At 43.5% G+C, this 21,146-nt stretch overlaps 1 protein-coding gene across 1 annotated transcript in view; it reads left to right on the top strand.

Annotated features, from left to right (window-relative positions):
• Positions 1–21,146, top strand: part of mmp11a (matrix metallopeptidase 11a) — an 84,894-nt gene that overhangs the window by 60,269 nt on the left and 3,479 nt on the right. The window contains exon 7 of the mRNA XM_048556511.2: positions 19,736–19,996. Within this exon, the coding sequence (XP_048412468.1) occupies positions 19,736–19,996 (261 nt within the window). The remainder of the gene's footprint in view (positions 1–19,735; positions 19,997–21,146) is intronic.

Genomic DNA, 21,146 nt, shown 5'->3' with positions numbered 1-21,146 from the left:
GGAGAGGATCAGTGCGTCAGTGTTGGGGAGTGGAGTGGGCAGTCTGGGGATCAGGGAGTGGAGGGGATCAGTGTGTCGGTGTTGGGGAGTGGAAGGGATCAGTGTGTCAGTGTTGGGGAGGGGAGGGGATCAGTGTGTCAGTGTCGGGGAGGGGAGAGGATCAGTGTGTCAATGTTGGGGAGTGGAAGGGATCGCTGTATCGGTTTTGGGAAGTGGAGAGGATCAGTGTGTCAGTGTTGGGGAGTGGAGGGGATCGCTGTATCGGTGTTGGGAAGTGGAGGGGATCAGTGTGTTGGTGTTACGGATCACTGTATGGTGTTGGTCAGTGTTGGGGACAGAGGGGTCAGTATTGGTCAGTGAGGCTCTTACTTGCTCCCAAATGTAGATTACCAACCAAGAGATTGACACAGTCAGAGCAGAGATCTGATCAGCTGGGCTCAGGCTGTTGCACAAAGAGTGATTCTAGGCAACCTGAAAGAAAATAATAGTAACCACCCGTTTACCCAGAATGTGTACACAATTTAGTGGAGTCAGTGAGGAGATGTACTGGGAATGGTTGAATAGCTCTTTGTGGGATGGGAGTGTGTCAGTGTCTTTGAGGGGTCTAGAGCCTGATAGTTCGTCTCCTGTGTGGGATTAATTGAACATTTTTATTGAATTTATTGACTCCTCCCTTTCTTTCTTTCTCTCCTCTCTTTTTTCTCTCTTCCTTTCTCTCCTCTCTTTTCTTTCTTCTCTCTTTCTTTCACTCTTTGCTCTCTCTCTCTCCCTCTCTCTGTCTCTCCTTTTTTGCCCTTTCAACTTGGCTGCGTAAATGTGAGGAGCTATTAATCAGTGAGATGTGAGTATTTTAATGTGCGCTAACTGAAATAAAGATCTCATGTAATATTGTGCACATGGCCTCTGTTGATAAACATTTCATCTAATGTGTAACAGTGGTAGCAGAGGATGGTTTCCTCTTCTAATATATAACCAGCCATTCTGGAGACTTTCACTGGCTGCTGTGAGAGAACGTTTGTAAAGAACGTTTGTACGCAGTTCCAACATATCAACACGCTGAGGACAAATCTGGTAACATTACAGCTGTCATATTGCGACTAAACATGTAAGTGATGAGCAGGAGTCCTTACTCACCCTCAAACTTTATTACTGCACATTTCCACTAATATATAATAATGTGTCAATTCCTGCCTTGAAAATATTCAAAGATTCTACTTCCACCATCTTTTCAGGAAGAAGGTTACAATGACTCAAGACCCTTTGGGAAAAATAAGTTCTCCTTGTCTCTGTTGTAAATGGATGATACCTTTCTTTTTAAACAGTTGCCTCTAGTTCGAGACTCTCCTACACTGATATGTCCACCCTACATGCACTGTCTTAAGGCACACATGGTCTTATATATTTAAATCAAGTTGGCCCTTAAACTCTAACAGGTACAAATACAGCCTCTCCAATCTTTCCTTGTCAGACAATCTGCCCATTCCAGGAATTAGTTGAGTAAGCCTTCTTTGTACTGCCTCCAAAACATTGGCATCCTTCCTTCAATGGGAAGATCAGTACTGTACACAATAGGGTGGAGCACCGATAAAATGTTGAAATATGATTCCCCTTTCACAAAACCATGTGACCCAAATAACTTGAACTGTTCTAAATATCCTGCTGTAATTTGAGGTAATCTTGAATTTACCCCTTATTTAGGCCAAAACTATCACTAATACTTCACAAACAGTTCGGCCCCCAATACCAAGCCCTGCGGAATGCCACAGGAAACAAACTGCCAGACACAGAAAAACCCCTACCATTACCTCTGTGTCCTGCCTCTCAGCCAATTTTAGATCCAAAGTGCCACTTTGCTTTGGATCCCATGGACTTTGATATGTATGTTAGACATTACACTTTATCAAAACCCTTTTTAAACTTCATGTTGACCACATAAAATATCATTGTCAACAATCCTGTTTACATCTTCATGTTTGTCGAACACAACCTTTGTTTAACAAAGCCATACTGACTATCCCTGATGAATTCATCTCTTTCCAAGTGCAGATATGTTCTGTCCCTCAGAATTCTTTCTAAGAACTTGCCTACCTCCAATGTAAGACTGGCTGGCCTGTAATTTCCTTGTCTATGCCTTCCCTTATATCTAAAAGTGGGACGTTACCAGTCCTTCATTCCTCTGGCATTTCAACTGTGAAGAACTTCCAAATAATTTGAAAATCACTATTTAGGGTTTCTGATCTCTCCTCTCTTGCAAACCTGAGATAATCTCATCTGGATATACCGATTCATCTACCTATATGGTTACTAAACCCTTTGGTACCTCCTCTCTCTCCATGATGATTTCTTCTAATATTTCACAGTGCTCCATTCTGATGCCTATACCTGTGATGTTCTTTTCTCATTGTGAAGACCGACATGAAGAATTCATTGAGGACTGTGCCCCACATCTTCAGGGTCCACAGACAAATTATCTCTATAGTCTTTAATGAAACTTACTCTGTCATAGTTATCCTCTTACTCTTTATATATTTATAGAATAAATTTTATGTTTTCCTTTACAATACTGTCAATGCTTTCTCATGCACAATCTTTACTTTCCTAATTTCCTTTTTAAGTTCACCCCCGCACATCTTAAATTCCTCTAGGGACACTGCCAAGTTTGAATCCTTGGTTTCTGCACTAAATTTCTGTTTTGCTCTTAATGCTAACCTTTAGGCCTCTTTAATATCCAACGTTCTCCAGGCTAAAGCCCATCCTTTGCTCTTTGCCAGTCCACTTGGCGTCTCTTAGTAAAATCCTTTCCTGAGTTCCGGACTTTTATTCTCATTCTTCATAACTATCCTAAATCTAACTGAGTTATGGTCACTATCTCCAAAATGCACCCTTACTGATACACCTTTTGCCTGTCCGGGCTCGGTTCTGAAAACTTTGTCCAGAACTGCCCAGGGCTTTCTATGTACTGACAAAAAATGTTCTCCAGGATGCAATTTAGGAATTTTGTTCCCTCTCAATGTGCACACTAAAGCTATCCTAGATAATATGTGGGCATTTAAAATCCCTTGCTATTACTGCCTTCTCGGAAATTTGGTTACAGATTTAATCCTGTTTCTTTGGCTGTTTTACTTGTTTAGGGGACTACAGCATACAACCAATGGCTTGTTTTCCCTTTTTTCTGAATTTTACTTCTACCTATATCCTCCATTTGATGACACTTCTAAGATATTCTCTTTCCTCATGCTCTAATTGATTTCTAATGATCCCCCACACTCTTCTGTCCCCCTCTGTACCTTGTTTCAATATCCTATAACCAGGGATGTTGACAGTTAATCTTTCAGCCATAGATTACTCTCTGTGCTGTCAGCTTGTGTTATATTATAGACCAGTGAGCCTTACCTCAGTTGTTGGCAAAGTGTTGGAAAAGGTTATAAGGGATAGGATTTATAATCATCTAGAAAAGAATAATTTGATTGGGGATAGTCAGCACGGTTTTGTGAAGGGTAGGTCGTGCCTCACAAACCTTATTGAGTTCTTTGAGAAGGTGATCAAACAGGTAGATGAGAGTAAACTGGTTGATGTGGTGTATATGGATTTCAGCAAGGCGTTCGATAAGGTTCCCCATAATAGGCTATTGTACAAAATGCGGAGGAATGGAATTGTGGGAGATATAGCAGTTTGGATCGGAAATTGGCTTGCTGAAAGAAGACAGAGGGTGGTAGTTGATGGGAAATGTTCATCCTGGAGACCAGTTGCTAGAGGTGTACCTCAAGGGACGGTGTTGGGTCCACTGCTGTTTGTCATTTTTATAAATGACCCGGATGAGGGCGTAGAAGGATGGGTTAGTAAATTTGCAGACGACACTAAGGTCGGTGGAGTTGTGGATAGTGACGAAGGATGCTGTAGGTTGCAGAGAGACATAGATAAGCTGCAGAGCCGGGCTGAGAGGTGGCAAATGGAGTTTAATGCAGACAAGTGTGAGGTGATGCACTTTGGCAGGAGTAACCAGAAGGCAAAGTACAGGGCTAATGGTAAGATTCTTAGTTGTGTAGATGAGCAGAGAGATCTCGGTGTCCACGTGCACAGATCCTTGAAAGTTGCCACCCAGGTTGACAGGGCTGTTCAGAAGGCATACAGTGTTTTAGCTTTTATTAATAGAGGGATCGAGTTCCGGAACCAAGAGGTTATGCTGCAGCTGTACAAAACTTTGGTGCGAACGCACTTGGAGTATTGTGTGCAGTTCTGGTCACCGCATTAAAAGAAGGATGTGGAAGCTTTGGAAAGGGTGCAGAGGAGATTTACTAGGATGTTGCCTGGTATGGAGGGAAGGTCTTACGAGGAAAGGCTGAGGGACTTGAGGCTGTTTTCATTAGAGAGAAGAAGGTTGAGAGGTGACTTAATTGGAACATATAAAATAATCAGAGGGTTAGATAGGGTGGATAGAGAGAGTCTTTTTCCTAAGATGGTGACGGCGAGCACGAGGGGGCATAGCTTTAAATTGAGGGGTGAAAGATATAGGACAGATGTCAGAGGTAGTTTTTTTACTCAGAGTAGTAAGGGAATGGAACGCTTTGCCTGCAATGGTAGTAGATTTGCCAACTTTAGGAACATTTAAGTCGTCGTTGGATAAGCATATGGATGTACATGGAATAGTGTGGGTTAGATGGGCTTGAGATCGGTATGACAGGTCGGCACAACATCGAGGGCCGAAGGGCCTGTACTGTGCTGTAATGTTCTATGTACTCTTAGGCCTCTTGCATTAAGATATATTCCAATTAGATTTACTACATAAATCCCTTTCTTATCTAGCCTAGGGTTCCTCTTTCCAGACTTACTTGCTCACTTCTTAACATTTCATTCCATCTCTGTTTCTCTGCACTTTGACCTACTTGCCAGGATCCTGTCCCTGGTCAATCTAGTTTATATCTGTCACAACAGCATTAGCATAACTTTCTGTGAGAATATCAGTCCCATTCACAGTCAGATGTAACTCGTTCGGCTTGTACAGTTCCCACCTTATCTAGAAATCATCCCAATGCCTCAGGAATCTACAGTCCTCTCCCCTGCAGTCACACATTCACCTGCTCTGTTGTAATCATCCAGCTCCACACTTTGTTATCTCAGATTCTCCAGCATCTGCAGTTCCCATTATCTCTGATACAATTTTCACCTGCTCTGTCCTCTGTTTCTAATGCTCACTACCGTGGGCACCTGAAGTAATCTAGAAACTACAACCTTTGAAGTCCTTCATTTCAATATTCTACCTAACTCTCTCCTTTCTGTTTCTCCCCATGTCATTTGTCCCAAGATAGACCACAGCTTCTTGAGATCACCCTTCCCATTCAGATTGCCCTTTGTGCCTTCACTATGAAGTTGTTAATTAATTCTATCTCATTGCACAATACCAGATCTAGTATAACCTGCTCTCTGACTCCAAGGTGTACTGTTTTAAGATGCTATCCTGAGAACAGTCTAGGCATCATAGAGTCATATGGCACAGAAGCAGACCCTCTATCTTTTCTTTTGATTTTATCCCCCCAGTCTCTATATAGATTCAAGGCCTTCCTGATTATTGCTGTAACTATCTGACAAGCTTCTGTTATTTCTTCCATTATATCGTAAAATATCATGACCACTGTTCGGGACTGCATGCCATTTCCACAAGTGACTTCTTGCCTTTATCATTCCTCATCACTACCCAAACCGCTCTACATCTTGGTTTCTTAAAATTAACACTATAAAGAGGGGTGCCTGAATATCCTCACTAATTAACAGAACTGTTCCTCCATCTTTTTGCACTTTTGACCTTCCTAAATGTCCTGCTCCTTCGAAATTCTGGTTCCACTCTTGGTCATCCTGCAGCCATCTCCTGTGTAATGGCTATTAGATCAGACTCATGTATTTCTGTTTGTTCACCTCTTTTGTCTTGAAGGCTACATGCATTCGGATACACTATCTTTAATTTTGTCCTATTTTTATAACCTCTAACCTTACTATACTTAGAACGTGTACCTTCTCTGAACCGCTTCTAACACACTTTTGTTCTTGAATGAAGGGACCAATTCTGTACACAATACTCTGATCTGGCATCACCAGTGCTCCGTAAAGCAAATTTGATACCTTGCTATCACTATTCAGTCTAAAACCCTTATTACTTCCCTGGCTATGAGGCTTGCTATAACACTAGTTTCCAGTAGGGTTCAGGCATAGATAATCCCAACAGTTGTGCCCACTTTCCCCAATAGTGTTACCAGAGATCTGGAACACACTTCCCGCACAACAGTCTTTGTGCTGTGCATTGGCTTTCTAATCTGATTTGCTGTATGCCAGTTTGCATGTGGCTCAGGTAATAATAATCCAGAATGTTTTTACAGTTCTGCTCTTAACTTGACTCCTAGTTCTTCTTAATGACAATGAAGGATCTCTTTCCACCTCCTGCCCAATGGTATTTGCAACTACATGGACCAGGAGAACAGATCTTTCTCCACTTGCTGCATGTTCATCTCCAGCCCTGAGCTGATGTCCCCAGACTCTGGCATGAGGCAGGCAACACAGCCGTCTGGACTCTCTCACTTTGCTGCAAAGAATGGTGTCAATCTTTCTGATTAGTGTCCCATACTACCACTACGTTCACAGAAAAAAAGTACTACTGTTGGGCAATTGCAGAGGCTGAGAGTCCTGCTCTCCTCTTCTCAGAGAGTCCAGGCCTCCCTTACTGTTCATCGCAGCCTCCTTTTTCTGATCTGTGACCAAATCTGATGACCCTTACCTCCCATGTCCCCCCACCCCAACTTCTTCTAGCTGCTGCTGGTTGCCCTATCCTCGGGTCTTCTCTCTTCCACTCCTCTAGAAGCTGCTGACTACCTGTTTTCATGGCCCTCTTCTCTCACCCCTCAGGGTCTACCGCTTACCTGCTCCGCTTACCTGGGCTCTGTCAATGGAATACTTTGGGAGTAATGGGTAAATCTTTTTCGGACAGACTCTCAATTGTCTTCTCCAAACTGACCCAAATAGAGGTCTGTAATCTTGTGATCCCTCAGGAGAAAAAGCAGCTCCTGGGAATCTTGTGCTTTCCTCCTTTAAGCTTTTGTTCTTTTGATGATGGTGCAGCTATAAATTGAAGAAATGCACCCCTAGCTGTTTACAGAGAGTCATAGAGTAATACAGCATGGAAACAGGCCCTTCAGCCCAAACTGGTCCATGCTGACCACGGTGCCTACTTAGCTAATTCCAATAGGCCTTCTAAACCCTTACCATCCATGTACCTATCCAAATGTTTCTTAAATGTTGCTATTGTACCTGCTGCAACCATTTTTTCTAGAATCCCATTCCATATACACACTACTCTCTGCGTGAAGAAGTTCCCCCTCAGGTCCTTCTTAAATCTTTCCCTTCTCACCTTAAACCTATGCCCTCTAGTTTTCAATTCACCACTCCTGGGAAAAAGACTACATACATTCATCCTATCTATGCCCCTCATGATTTTATATATCTCAGTAAGGTCACCTCTCATTCTCCTATGTTTCTTGGAATAAAGTCCTATGCTGGCCAACCTCTCCCTATAACTCAGAGCTACTAGTTCTGGAAACATCCTCATAAATCATGTTTGCACACTTTCCAGTATAACTGTCTTTCTGATAACAGGGTGACCAAAACTGTACACAATACTCCAAGTACAGCCTCCCTCACCTATGACTTATACAACTGTAACATAACATTCCAACTCCTATACTCAATGCATCAACCAATGAAGGCCAGCGTGCTAAATGTCTTCTTCACCACCTTGTCTACCTGTGGCGCTGCTTTCAACGAACTATGCTCTTGTACTCCTAGGTCCCTCTATTCCACAACACTCCTCAGGACTTTACCATTTACACACTCTCTTGCTTTCTCTGGTTGAGCTTGGATTGCTTGTTGTGTGCAGTTAGTAATATCTGTATCCATAGGAAACCAACATTCGCAACATTACATTAGGGTGCAGCTGGTTTGCTTACTATTGTCATCACCAGGGGAGCTGATATAATGTGTGCCCTGGTGCACAGCAGACTGGTGAGTCTCTGTTTATAGTAATCCCACGAAATGATCCAGAGAGAAAGATTGACAGCAGAGGTGGAAGTATCTGCCAATATGTAAGCACCAGGTTCTGCAGGACCATTCTCTAGTGGTTAACAGACTTTTGCTGTTATGTGGCAACCTCAGCCTTCAGATGCATTGCACTTCCCAGTGATTGAAGAAGCTAAGCCTCTCTCTGTAACATGAATGTTGCAAACCACTGCCCTCCGGGCAATTCGGGGTAGGGAACGAATGCTAGCTGAGCTAGCAATGCCCACATCCTGGGGATGAATTTTTTAAAAAAATCTCCCTGAGCACGTTCTCTTTGAAAATGAGTTTGTTCCGCTGAAGGTTTCAACTTTGATGTTCCCTTATCCCTGAATAAACAGGAAGAGGTTTTGGCTAAGATTTCACACAGATTTTCAGATTCAAAGAGAATGACTGGCAATGTTTCATAATTTCAGGAAAACCTAATACATGTAAACGTGGCAAACAGACTGGAGTAGTCATACTTAACAAAGGTGGCTATGTCAACAAAATGCCTGTTGTTCTCAATGATGTTTTCAGGTTTAAATCTATAGGAGCTAACTCCACATCTGACTGAACAGCCACACTTAAGGACAAGTTGCAGAGGTGTTTGTTACACTTGTCCCCCAGGCTCACTACGTTGTTGCATTTTTGGGCTGTAACAATGATGCACGTTTACATCCTTTTTACCTCTGAGCGGCTCTGCGTACCATGGGTTGGCCAAATAATATAAATTGTCGCGACCAGTTTTAGATCTGTTTTACCACACACAATTTGAAGAATTCCTTCAATATTGTGAAGACCGTTACACTGAGAGCAATAGCACGCCCAGTGCTCTTTTCACATTGCCAGCTTATTTACCAATGTACCACTCAAGGGTGTCATTGACATTTGATACTGTGGTGTGATTCTAGATGCACTATCAGGGTTCAATCAATTTGTGTTCATAAAACCCATGAACATAGCAACTCATTGAGTCATGTGCGCCCAAATAGATGGCATTGCTGTGGATCCCCTCTAGGTTCAACTCTTGCTACATCTTTACTGGTTATGACCAGAAGCATGTCTTCACTGGAGTGACCTCTAACCTTCTACCCCTAGGATATTTCTGATATGTAGATGATATGTTGGTGATATTTGAATTCTCAGCTGCAGCAAAGAAATAATTTACCCTTATAAACTCCATCATGCCATTGTGGACCGTTGAAATGGAGCAAACAAACGAACTGCTGTTGCATAGTAATCATATAGTGATTAAAAATCTGCTAATTCTCTCCTTCAATCTGCTGAAAGACTGCAATCACCAGTCAATGTACACATTAGGGTTCCTACTGTTCCATGTGCTATAGGGTCAATTTTTCTGGCCAAAGCCATCCGCTCCCTGCATAAGCTTGATTCTGAGACTCTCCTTCCTTGCGCTCTGCTCCATGCAGCCCCTTGCTCCAGTCTGCAACCTCTGTCCACTCAATTCTCCATTTGTCTCTCTGTAGGGATTAACATTGCCTCAATGGAGGATGCCAGGAGTCCCCATGCCGGAGAATTATAGCCACTGGGGCCCAGACGGACTCCTTCATCATTTACACATGGGCCTTCTGCACCTCTGGATCTCTAACAAATATCCACATGTTTGATGTTGCTGCTGAAATATCAGCTGCTCTGCTAGGTGGAACATCTCTCGGCCTCTCCTCATTCTCTGGGCAAGTGAGGCAGCTGTCACTGATTATTACCTCCTCCTGTACATCAATGCAGTATACCTCCTCCTGTACATCAATGCAGTATACCTCCTCCTGTACATCAATGCAGTACCCACCAGCTTGCAGCATCCACATCAGCCTCCCATTGTGAGTGTATTGTGCTGGTGGAGGCTGTGTTGGAAGAACACAAGGCAGTGTCTGAGACATAGATGAGAAGCCCTGGGCTTTTGTTCATCTGCCTCTGAGAGGTGAGGGATAGCGGATATGACTTCAGGGAGCAGCTTCTCCTTTTAAGCAATGACTGGGGCCTGAGTGTCATTTTTTCCATATGTTCCCGGCGAGTTAAAGGGCCACACAATAAGGTCAAGGAACTGTTGGACACCACCATCGCTTGTCTTACTCCTCAGTATTTCTATAGGCCATTCTGCCCTGACCTGCCCATGATCTACTCCTCCATGGCAACGAAAGGCATCCAGTCTCCAGTTTATTGCTGCCACCAGGCATTTTGAGTAAATCTGTAAACTATGTAACTTCTGTCTCACGATTGATCAGTGTTCCTCGCTCTGTGAGAAATTGTAAGCGTACAGCAATGTATCAGCAATGTTGAGGTAGCCATCTCAGTCCGTCATTCCCCAATGGCCAAGGCACCCTCAATATGGATCTTGGTTCCTGGTGCTACTCTTGTGTGTGCATCTACACCTAGCCTCGCATTTCATGGACTCTCTGATGCTTCCAGTTTGCCATTCTTACTGCCACTTTGCAACAACTTTCCAATCTGTGGCTCTCCATTAAATCTCTTCCTACACTGGAGTAGGTAAGCAAGAGATAACAGATAGCAGGTCAGGGTAGAAACAAAGTTTAATAAGAGATAAGAGCTATGAGTGAGCAAAAGAGTTAGCTGTAGTGAATGCCACTCAGATAATGTGATAATGGGCCCAAGAGTGTGTGGGAAAGGGTAAGCTGTGCTAAAACCTACCCATTTCATAACAGAGATAACACAGTGTGGAGTTGGATGAACACAGCAGGCCAAGCAGCATCAGAGGAGTAGGAAAGCTGATGTTTCGGGTCGAGACGCTTCTTCAGTTGAAACGTTAGCCTTCATGCTCCTGTGATGCTGTTTGGCCTGCCGTGTTCATCCAGCTCCACACCATGTTATCTCATATTCTCCAGCATTGGCAGTTCTTACTATCTCCATTTCATAACAGGATCAGGTGCCATGTGGGTAAAAGACGTGGAAGCATCGAATCAGGCTCTTAAAGGTATTGAACTCAGTGTTGAGTCCTACAGGCTGCAGGGTCACCAAATGAAAAATAAGATATTGCTCTTTGAGCTTGCATTAGTGCTTGCTGGAATACTGCTTCAGGCCTCTGTCAGAATTGTTTGTGTGGGAGGATGGTGGTGTGTTGAACTGTCAGGCATCTGGAAGTTTGGGGCTATTTTTGCAGACAGAACATAGACTAGGTGCGATTGAGGTTCACACCGAAGAGGTATTAGAAATCCTTCAGAAGGTGAAGATAGATAAGTCCCCTGGGCCGGATGGTATTTATCCTCGGATCCTCTGGGAAGCCAGGGAGGAGATTGCCGAGCCTTTGGCATTGATCTTTAACTCGACATTGTCTACAGGAATAGTGCCAGATGACTGGAGGATAGCAAATGTGGTTCCCCTGTTCAAGAAGGGGAATAGAGACAACCCTGGTAATTATAGTCCAGAGAGCCTTACCTCAGTTGTTGGTACAGTGTTGGAAAACGTTATAAGGGATAGGATTTATAATCATCTAGAAAAGAATAATTTCATTAGGGATAGTCAGCATGGTTTTGTGAAGGGTAGGTCGTGCCTCACAAACCTTATTGAGTTCTTTGAGAAGGTGATCAAACAGGTAGATGAGAGTAAACCGGTTGATGTGGTGTATATGGATTTCAGCAAGGCGTTTGATAAGGTTCCCCACAATAGGCTATTGTACAAAATGCGGAGGAATGGAATTGTGGGAGATATAGCAGTTTGGATCGGAAATTGGCTTGCTGAAAGAAGACAGAGGGTGGTAGTTGATGGGAAATGTTCATCCTGGAGACCAGTTACTAGAGGTGTACCGCAAGGGTCGGTGTTGGGTCCACTGCTGTTTGTCATTTTTATAAATGACCCGGATGGGGGCGTAGAAGGATGGGTTAGTAAATTTGCAGACGGCACTAAGGTCGGTGGAGTTGTGGATAGTGACGAAGGATGCTGTAGGTTGCAGAGAGACATAGATAAGCTGCATAGCTGGGCTGAGAGGTGGCAAATGGAGTTTAATGCAGACAAGTGTGAGGTGATGCACTTTGGTAGGAGTAACCAGAAGGCAAAGTACAGGGCTAATGGTAAGATTCTTGGTAGTGTAGATGAGCAGAGAGATCTCGGTATCCACGTGCACAGATCCTTGAAAGTTGCCACCCAGGTTGACAGGGCTGTTAAGAAGGCATACAGTGTTTTAGCTTTTATTAATAGAGGGATCGAGTTCCAGAACCAAGAGGTTATGGTGAAGCTGTACAAAACTCTGGTGCGGCTGCACTTGAAGTATTGTGTACAGTTCTCGTCACCGCGTTATAAGAAGGATGTGGAAGCTTTGGAAAGGGTGCAGAGGAGATTTACTAGGATGTTGCCTGGTATGGAGGGAAGGTCTTACGAGGAAAGGCTGAGGGACTTGAGGCTGTTTTCATTTGAGAGAAGAAGGTTGAGAGGTGACTTAATTGAGACATATAAGATAATCAGAGGGTTAGATAGGGTGGATAGGGAGAGTCTTTTTCCTAGGATGGTGACGGCGAGCACGAGGGAGCATAGCTTTAAATTGAGGGGTGAAAGATATAGGACAGATGTCAGAGGTAGTTTCTTTACTCTGGGAGTAGTAAGGGAATGGAACGCTTTGCCTGCAACGGTAGTAGATTCGCCAACTTTAGGTACATTTAAGTCGTCATTGGATAAGCATATGGACGTACATGGAATAGTGTAGGTTAGATGGGCTTGAGATCGGTATGACAGGTCGGCACAACATCGAGGGCCGAAGGGCCTGTACTGTGCTGTAATGTTCTATGTTCTATGTTCTGCACAGTGGCCACTCAGTATGTACTTTGTTGCCCCAGTGTAGAGGAGGCCACATTGTGAGCAGTGAGTACAGTTGACTCGATTGAGTAGGTAAATCACTACAGGCTCATCCACAATCTGAGCTACAAATCTTCTCAAAAACTTTAAATCACTGCTTCACCCGGAAGATGTGTGTGGGCCCTTAGTTTATGAGGAGGGAAGAGGTAAATGGGCTGATGTTACATCTTCTGCGATTGCATGGGAAGGTGCATGGAGGTGTGGGGAGATGTTGGGAATGGAGGAGGAGTGGACAAGGGCCTCCTGAAGAGAACAATCCCTGCGGAAAGTTGAGAAAAGAGGGAAGGAGAATATGAGTCTGTTTTTGGCAACTTATTGGAGGTGATGGAAATGGCGACTTACAATCCTTTGGAGCAGAGCCTGGAGGGATGGTAGTTGAGGACCAGAGGGATCCTATTGTTGTAATGGGAGGGAAAGGAAGGGAAGGGATGAGGGCAGAAGTGGGGGAAATGGGATGGGCACAACTAAGGGTCCTATGACCATGGAGGTGGTGAATTCTTGGTTGAGGAAGAAAATGGATATTTTGGAGGCTCCCTTATCAAAGTTAGCATCATCAGGGCAGATGCGATGGAGATGGTGAAACTGGATGAATGCAGTAGCGTCTTTACAGGAAGCACGGTGTGAGGATATATAGTCAAGGGAACAATGAGAGTCAGTGGGTTTGGTGTGGATATCAGTGGCCTGTTTATTCCCAGAAGTGGAAACAGAGATGTTGAAATAGTAAGAATAAGGGTCTTGGCCCAAAACGTCAGCCTTCCTGCTCCTCTGATGCTGCTTGGCTTGGGGTGTTCATCCAGCTCTACACCTTGTTATCTCAGATTCTCCAGCATCTGCAGTTCCTACTATCTCTGCTTATCTTCAATGACTCATGCACAAGGACACCCAGATCCCGGTATACAATCCCCTCTCCTAATTTACAGCCATTCTAATCGTAATCTGCCTTCTTGCTTTTGCTTCCAAATGAGCAACCTCACATCTATCCAAATTATTCTGCATCTGCCATTGATTTTCCCACTCACCCAAACTGTCCAGATCATGCTGAAGGAACTCTGCGTCCGCATCAGAATTCACTCTCCCACCCAACTTGGTATCATTTGCAAACTTTGAGAAGTTACATTTTGTTCCCTCATCCAAATCATTAATATATATTGTGAATAGCTGGGGTCACAGCACCAATCCATGTGGCACCCCACCAGTTACTGACTGCTAATATGAAAAAGACTCATGAATTCCTATTCTTTTCTTCCTCTCTACCAATAAGTTTTCTAACCATCTTAATACACTTCCCCCAGTCCATGTGCTTTAATCTTACACAATAATTTCTTAATGCGGGACTTTGCAAGAATGGAGCTGGACCAAATAGACTGGAACCAAAGGTTGGCACAGAAACTATAAATGAGCAATGAACTACCTTCAAACAGGAGATTGTTTGGGTATAAGTCAAGGTATATTCCCTGGAAACAGAAAAGTAGGACAAACAAATCCAGAGCCCCTGGATGACAAAGGAGATAGAAAAGAAGAGAAAAAGCACATGAAGCATTAACCATCCCACTGAAGTTCCTTTAACTCTCATGAAGTATCTAAAACATGTTGCTGTCACCCTTGTTGGATCCTGATGCGGCCTTCATGAACCAGCATATGGGGTTTACATCTGTAAGACGAAGGTGTTGGCCTGGTGGCATTACCATTAGAATATTAATCCAGAGACCCAGGTAATGTTCTGGGGACCCTGGTTCGAATCCACCCTAGCAAATGGCGAAGTTCGAGTTCAATAGGAAATATGTGGAATTGAGAGCCTAATGATGACCATGAAACCATTGTCAATTATTGGAAAATCCCTGCCTGGGATTATGCCTGCTCGGTGGCATGGTGGCTCAGTGGTTAGCACCGTTGCCTCACGGAGCCAGTGACCTGGGTTTCATTCTAGCCTCAGGTCACTGACTGTCTGGAGTTTGGACATTCTCCCTGTGTTTGTGTGGGTTTTGTCTGCGTGCTTCGGTTTCCTCTCACAGTTCAAAGATATGCAGTTTAGGGATTGGCCATGCTAAATTGCCCAATGTGTTGAGGGATGTGTGAATTAGGTGGATTAGCCATGGGAAATCCAGGGTTACAGGAATAGGGGAGGGGGTGAATCTGGGTGAGATGATCTTCAGAGAGTCAGTGTGGACCTGTTGGTTTGAATGACCTGTTACCACACCATGGGGATTCTATGATTCGATGAAAAAAACCCATCTGGTTCAGTAATGTTTTGCCATCCTCGCCTGGTCTGGCCTACATATGGCTCCAGACCCACACCAGTGTGGTTGGCTCATAACTGTTTTCTGGGTCATTAGAAATGGGCAACAAATGCTAGTCTAACCAAGTGACACCCTCATCCTGTGAATGAATTAAAGAAAAAAAAAACTGCATGCTTCATTCCAAAGATCCTAGTTACTTAGTCAGGTCTGTTACAGGCTATTCAAAAAGAACAACCAAATGCATAAACTCAAAAAGTCACACAGTGATGATACTGACCCATGATGTCTCTGCTGTTCCAATAGTGATCAACTTCTGTCCATCAATGACCATTACAGAGCAGAGGAAGAGAGTGCCTTGGATCTGTCTGCCATGCAACAAGATTCTGATTGACCTGCAGCCTAACTTGAACTGACCTGGGTTTATAAAGGCAACTTATGCTTGACTAAATTAATATTTTGATGAAGTATTAGTGAAGCTTGATGAATGAAATCCAATAGGATGTTGTTATTGATGACAGGAGGATGATTGGCAGTACAGTCAGTGCAAGGATCACTGCTTTTCTGGTAGAAATATCAATGATTTAGATTTTGGAATTCAGAGTAAAATCTAAAAAAATTGTTGGTAACCAAACCTTGAAGAGTGGAAACAATAGGGATGATATCAATTGACTGCAACATGATACAGGTAGGCCAGCAGAATAGACAGAGGGTGGCAAATAGAATTTCGATCATAAGAAATAGGAACAAAAGTAGGCCATTCAGCTACTTGAGCCTACTCTGCCATTCCATGGGATCACAGCCAATCCAAAATTCCTCACATCCAGGGAATCAAGGGAATTTCCTTCCCTTTCCCTTGATTCATCCATGCAAGTAGATAGAGTGGTAAAGTTGGCATATGGCATGCTTGCCTTTATTGGTTGGGGAATTGAGTAGAAGAGTCATTAGACGCATGTTGCAACTTTATAAGCCTTTAGTTAGGCTACACCTGGAGTATTGTGTTCAATTCTGGTCACCATATTAAAGGAAGGATGTGGAGGCTTTGGAGAGGTTGCAGAAGAGGTTGGCAGCAGAGACTGAGAGGACCCAAGTGGACAGGGTTGTTAAGAAAGCATATGGTGTTTTGGCTTTCATTAACAGGGGGATTGAGTTTAAGAGTCGTGAGATCTTGTTGCAGCTCTATAAAACTTTGGTTAGACCCGCACTTGGAATACTGCGTCCAGTTCTGGTCGCCCTATTATAGGAAAGATGTGGATGCTTTGGAGAGGGTGCAGAGGAGGTGTACCAGGATGCTGCCTGGACTGGAGGGCTCTTCTTATGAAGAGAGGTTGACTGAGCTCGGTCTCTTTTCATTGGAGAAAAGGAGGAGGAGAGGGGACCTAATTGAGGTATATAAGATAATGAGAGGCATAGATAGAGTTGATAGCCAGAGACTATTTCCCAGGGCAGAAATGGCTAAAACGAGGGGTCATAGTTTTAAGCTGGTTAGAGGAAAGTAGAGAGGGGATGTCAGAGGCGGGTTCTTTACACAGCGAGTTGTGAGAGCATGGAATGTGTTGCCAGCAGCGGTTGTGGAAGCAAGGTCATTGGGGTCTTTTAAGAGACTGCTGGACATGCATATGGTCACAGAAATTTGAGGGTGCATACATGAGGATCAATGGTCGGCACAACATTGTGGGCTGAAGGGCCTGTTCTGTGCTGTACTGTTCTATGTTCTATGTTCTATGTTCTATGAAACTTGATAGAAATCTATAAAATTATGAGATGCAAAGACAGGGTTGATGGTTAGAACCTTATTCCAAGAGTTGAAATGTCTAAAAGTAGGAGGCATGCATTTAAGGTGAGGGCGAGAATGTTAGAAAGGAGATGTGAGGGGCAAGTTTTTTACAGAGAGTCATTGGAGCCTGGGACACACTGCCATGGGTGGCAGACACTACAGAGACATTTACGGGACTTTTAGATAAGCACTTGAATATGCAAGGAACGGTGGGATATGAATCCAGGGCAGGCAGAAGAGATTAGTTTAAAATGGCATCGTATCTGACACAACATTGTGGTCTGAAGGGCCCATTCCTGTGCTGTACTGAACTATGTTCTGTGATAATTTACTAATTTACTACTAATTTGATACAGAGAATTGTAAAGTAATATATTTTGGCAGGGAAGATAGGGATAGGTGATGTGGATTTCATAGTAAAGTTCAAAAGACTGTGCAAAGACAGAGGGATGGGGAAGAGGGACATCAATCTCTGAAAATTGTAGGGCATCTTGAGAGAGAGATTAGCAAAACTTTGGGAACTTCAGCTTAATAGTTACAGGATTAAATACGAAAACAAGGAAGTCATGTTGTACTTTAGGCATTGCATCCAAGAATTACAAGAATTAGCTTTATTGTCACATATTACTCATGAGTTGAATGAAAAGTTTACAATTCACCACTTACAGCACCACCTTAGATGCCAAGGTGCCTAGATACAGATTCCTAAACACAGATTCGCAGGGGGAAAAATAGAAAAATAAAGATATAAAACGCCCAGCAATAAATTAGAAAAAATGAAATAAAACTTCTGAATAAAAGTCCTTCCAACACAGCCTGTAGCAGGTTTCACCTTGAGGCCAGGAGGCAAGTCCACACTGAGGCTGGGAGTTTGAGACCAAGTTGAGGTCGGGTGTTTGAGACTGTGTTGAAGTCAGGAGTTCAAGACCCCATTGAGATTGCGAGGTCGGGAGTTCAAGTCCACATTGAGGCCAAGAGCCCGTGCTGGATTTCACCCTGGACATAGCCAATGGCACCCAAGGACAGGAGGTAAGAAGAAAACATGCGATAATAGAGAGAAAAAAGAAGAGAAATGGACAAAGTAGATAAGCTCTGACTCAGGAGTCCTACTCTGCCGCCATCTTGGAGATTTTTTTTGGCAAATGGACAGGAAGCAGAGGAAATTTACCAGTATGGTTCCAGGGATGAAAGGAATTTTAGCTACGAGGTGAGGTTCGAGAAGCTAATGTAATTCTGCTCGGAGCAAAGAAGAGTGAGAAGAGATTTGATGACAATATACAGGATGATGACTGAAATAACTCCAGAGACACCGGTATCCCAGCATCAATACACCCTTTATTTACAAGTGCATAGTATTTGACACTGGTCCAGCTTCCTCAGAGCTGGGTCCCAGAGTGAACAGAACCTCTGGCACTCCTTGTTTATATCTATCAGACAGGGCTCCTGGATTGGTACTGTTAACCTGGTCCAATCAGGGAACTCATTATGTGTAAGGTTTACCTGGCTGGCCTCTACAGTCACTACAATGACAGATTTAGATAAGTTATACAAGGAAAAATTGTCACATTGGCAGATAGTTTAATGACTAGAGAACCCAGGTTTAATGTTCAGGCAAGAGATGGCAGGGAGAATGTCAGGGAGAACATTTTATGCAGTGAGTGGTACAATGTGGAACTTACTTCCTACCAGTGTGGTGGAAGCGGAGACAATCTCAGTAAAAGAAAATTCATTGGACTCTTGAAAGTAACAAATTTGCATGGCTTTGTGAATATAGCAGGTGAATGAGATTGGCTGGATTGCTTCATGGAGAGTTGGCATGGACTCAGTGGGTCAATGTTATGACTCGCTGACTCTGTCAATCCCAGGTGCATTGTATAATGAAAAGGCTATGTTTATCCCGGTGACCTGATCTTTGTTATGATTCCCAAAATGTTTTTCTCCCATGATAGTCAGCACTATGTTTGGTCACCCTACGATAGAAAGGAAATTATTAGATTGGAAAGGATTAAATAAAGGTCATCATCATCATCGAATCCCTACAGTGGAGAAACGGGCCGTTTGGCCCAACAAGTCCACACTGACCCTCAGAGCATCCCACCCAGACCCATCCCCCTGTAACTCTGACACATCCCTGAATACTATGGGCAATTTCCCATGGCCAATCTACCCAACCTGCACATCTTTGGGCTGTGGGAGGAAACCAGAGCACCCAGGGGAAACCCACACAGACACAGGGAGAATGTGCAATCTCAACACAGGCAGTCACCTGAGGGTGGAATTGACCCAGATTCCTGATGCTGGGAGGCAGCAGTGCTAACCACTGAGTCACTGTGCCACCCATCATTTAACAAGATTAACCAGGATGTTGCCAGGGATGGAGGGCTTGAGTTATAAGGAGAGGCTGAATAAGCTGGGACTTTTTCCACTGAAGGAGGAGTTTGGAGGGTGACCTTATGAAGGTTTATAAAATCATGAGGGGCATAAGTAAGGTGAATAGCAAAGGCATTTAACCTAGGGTCAGGGAATTCAAAACAAAGGGGACATATTTTCAAGGAGAAAGATTTGAAAGGGACATGAGGGGCTACTTTACCATAGACACGTTGTTCATGTGTGGAATGAACTGCCAGAAGAAATGGTAGATGCAAATACAGTTGCAGTATTTAAAGTACATTTGGACAGGTAAATTAATGGGAAAGCTTTAGAGAGATATGGGCCAAATGCAGGCAAGTGGGACTAGTTTAGGTTGGGAAATCTGGTCAGGATGGATGAATTGGACTGAATGGCCTGTTTCCAAGCTGTATGACTTAATGATTCTATTTTCTTCCAGGTTCCAATTACTGGATCTACGATGGAGAGAATCAAGTCTTTGGGCCCAAGTTAATCTCCGAGTTGGGACTATCTGCCGTGGATATCCAGGCTGCTCTGACGTGGGGCTTGGAGGAGAAGAGGAAGATCTATTTCTTTAAAGGAAATAATTACTGGCGATTCGACATGAACCAAAATGCTTTGGACAGTGTCTACCCGCGCAGTACTAATGACTGGCGAGGTATTCCTGCCAACATCGATGGGGCATTCCAGGACATGCATGGTGAGCAGCATCAGTTGGGTCCAACCCAGAATGTAGTTGGGGTGCCAATTGCTGTAGGGATCCGAGCCTAACATACAACTGAACCATCATATGGACACGGCTTTGCTCACATAGTCCCTCCTCCCCTTTCACCCACTCCCCACCCCCCACCTCAACAGTAGAAGTGGCTCTGCCTACACTGACCCTCCTCCTCTTTCACCTCTTTTCAGTTCCTGGTTTGGAGTTATTTCCAGGATGCTGCCTATGTCCTCTCTTGTACAGATGAATGCAAAATATCTGTTCAATTCTTCTGCCATCTCTTTATTCTCCATTATTAATTCCTTGGCTCTTTTTTCATGCGATCAACACTTACTTTGTTAACTCATTTCTTTTCCTATCTGTTTTTATATTTTTGCCTAGCTTTTGCTTGTAATCTAATTTTTCCCTCCTTCTTAATCTTTTAGTAATTCTGTAATTTTTATATTCTGTCCAGCCTTCTGACCTGTCACCAATCCTTACACAATTCTTTGTCGTCTTTGAATTTGATACTGCCTTAGACTTTTTTAGTTAACCACAGATGGTGGATCCATTCCTTAGAATTTCTTTATTTGTTAAAATGTATTAGTCTGTAATTTCTGGAATATCCCCTTCAATGCTTGCCACTGCATCTGCACCTTTAAACTAAACTGCCAGTTCACTTTCACTAGCTCTGATTTCATGTGCTCATTATTTCCCCATTTAAATTCAAAACAGTAGTCTTGCACCCACACTTCTGTCTCTTAAAGTGTATGAAAAATTCATGTTATGGGCACTGCTCTTCAGAGGCGTTTTCACTATGAGGTCAGTAATTAGTCCAATCTTGTTCTAGGCCAGTTCTAAGTGTAGCCTGTTCACTGGTTGGTGTCATAATATGCTGGTCTAAGAAATTGCCCGAAAACAATAATATTCAATGAAAGCCTATTGAGTCCACATCAACCCTCCAAAGAGTATCTCACCCCTGCTCTTTCCCTATAACCCTGCGTCTCCCATGGCTAATCCACCTAAACTATACTTCTTTGCACTGTGGGATTAAACCAAAGCACTCAGAGGAAACCCACGCAGACATAGGCAGAACGTGCAAACTCCACACAGACATTTGCCCAATGGTAGAATTGAGCCCAGGTCCCTGGTA

Source organism: Stegostoma tigrinum, chromosome 26, assembly GCF_030684315.1.
Source record: "Stegostoma tigrinum isolate sSteTig4 chromosome 26, sSteTig4.hap1, whole genome shotgun sequence".
NCBI lineage: Eukaryota > Metazoa > Chordata > Chondrichthyes > Orectolobiformes > Stegostomatidae > Stegostoma > Stegostoma tigrinum.
The sequence above is the reverse complement of the archived record's forward strand: the minus strand, read 5'-3'. Positions and strand labels throughout refer to the sequence as shown.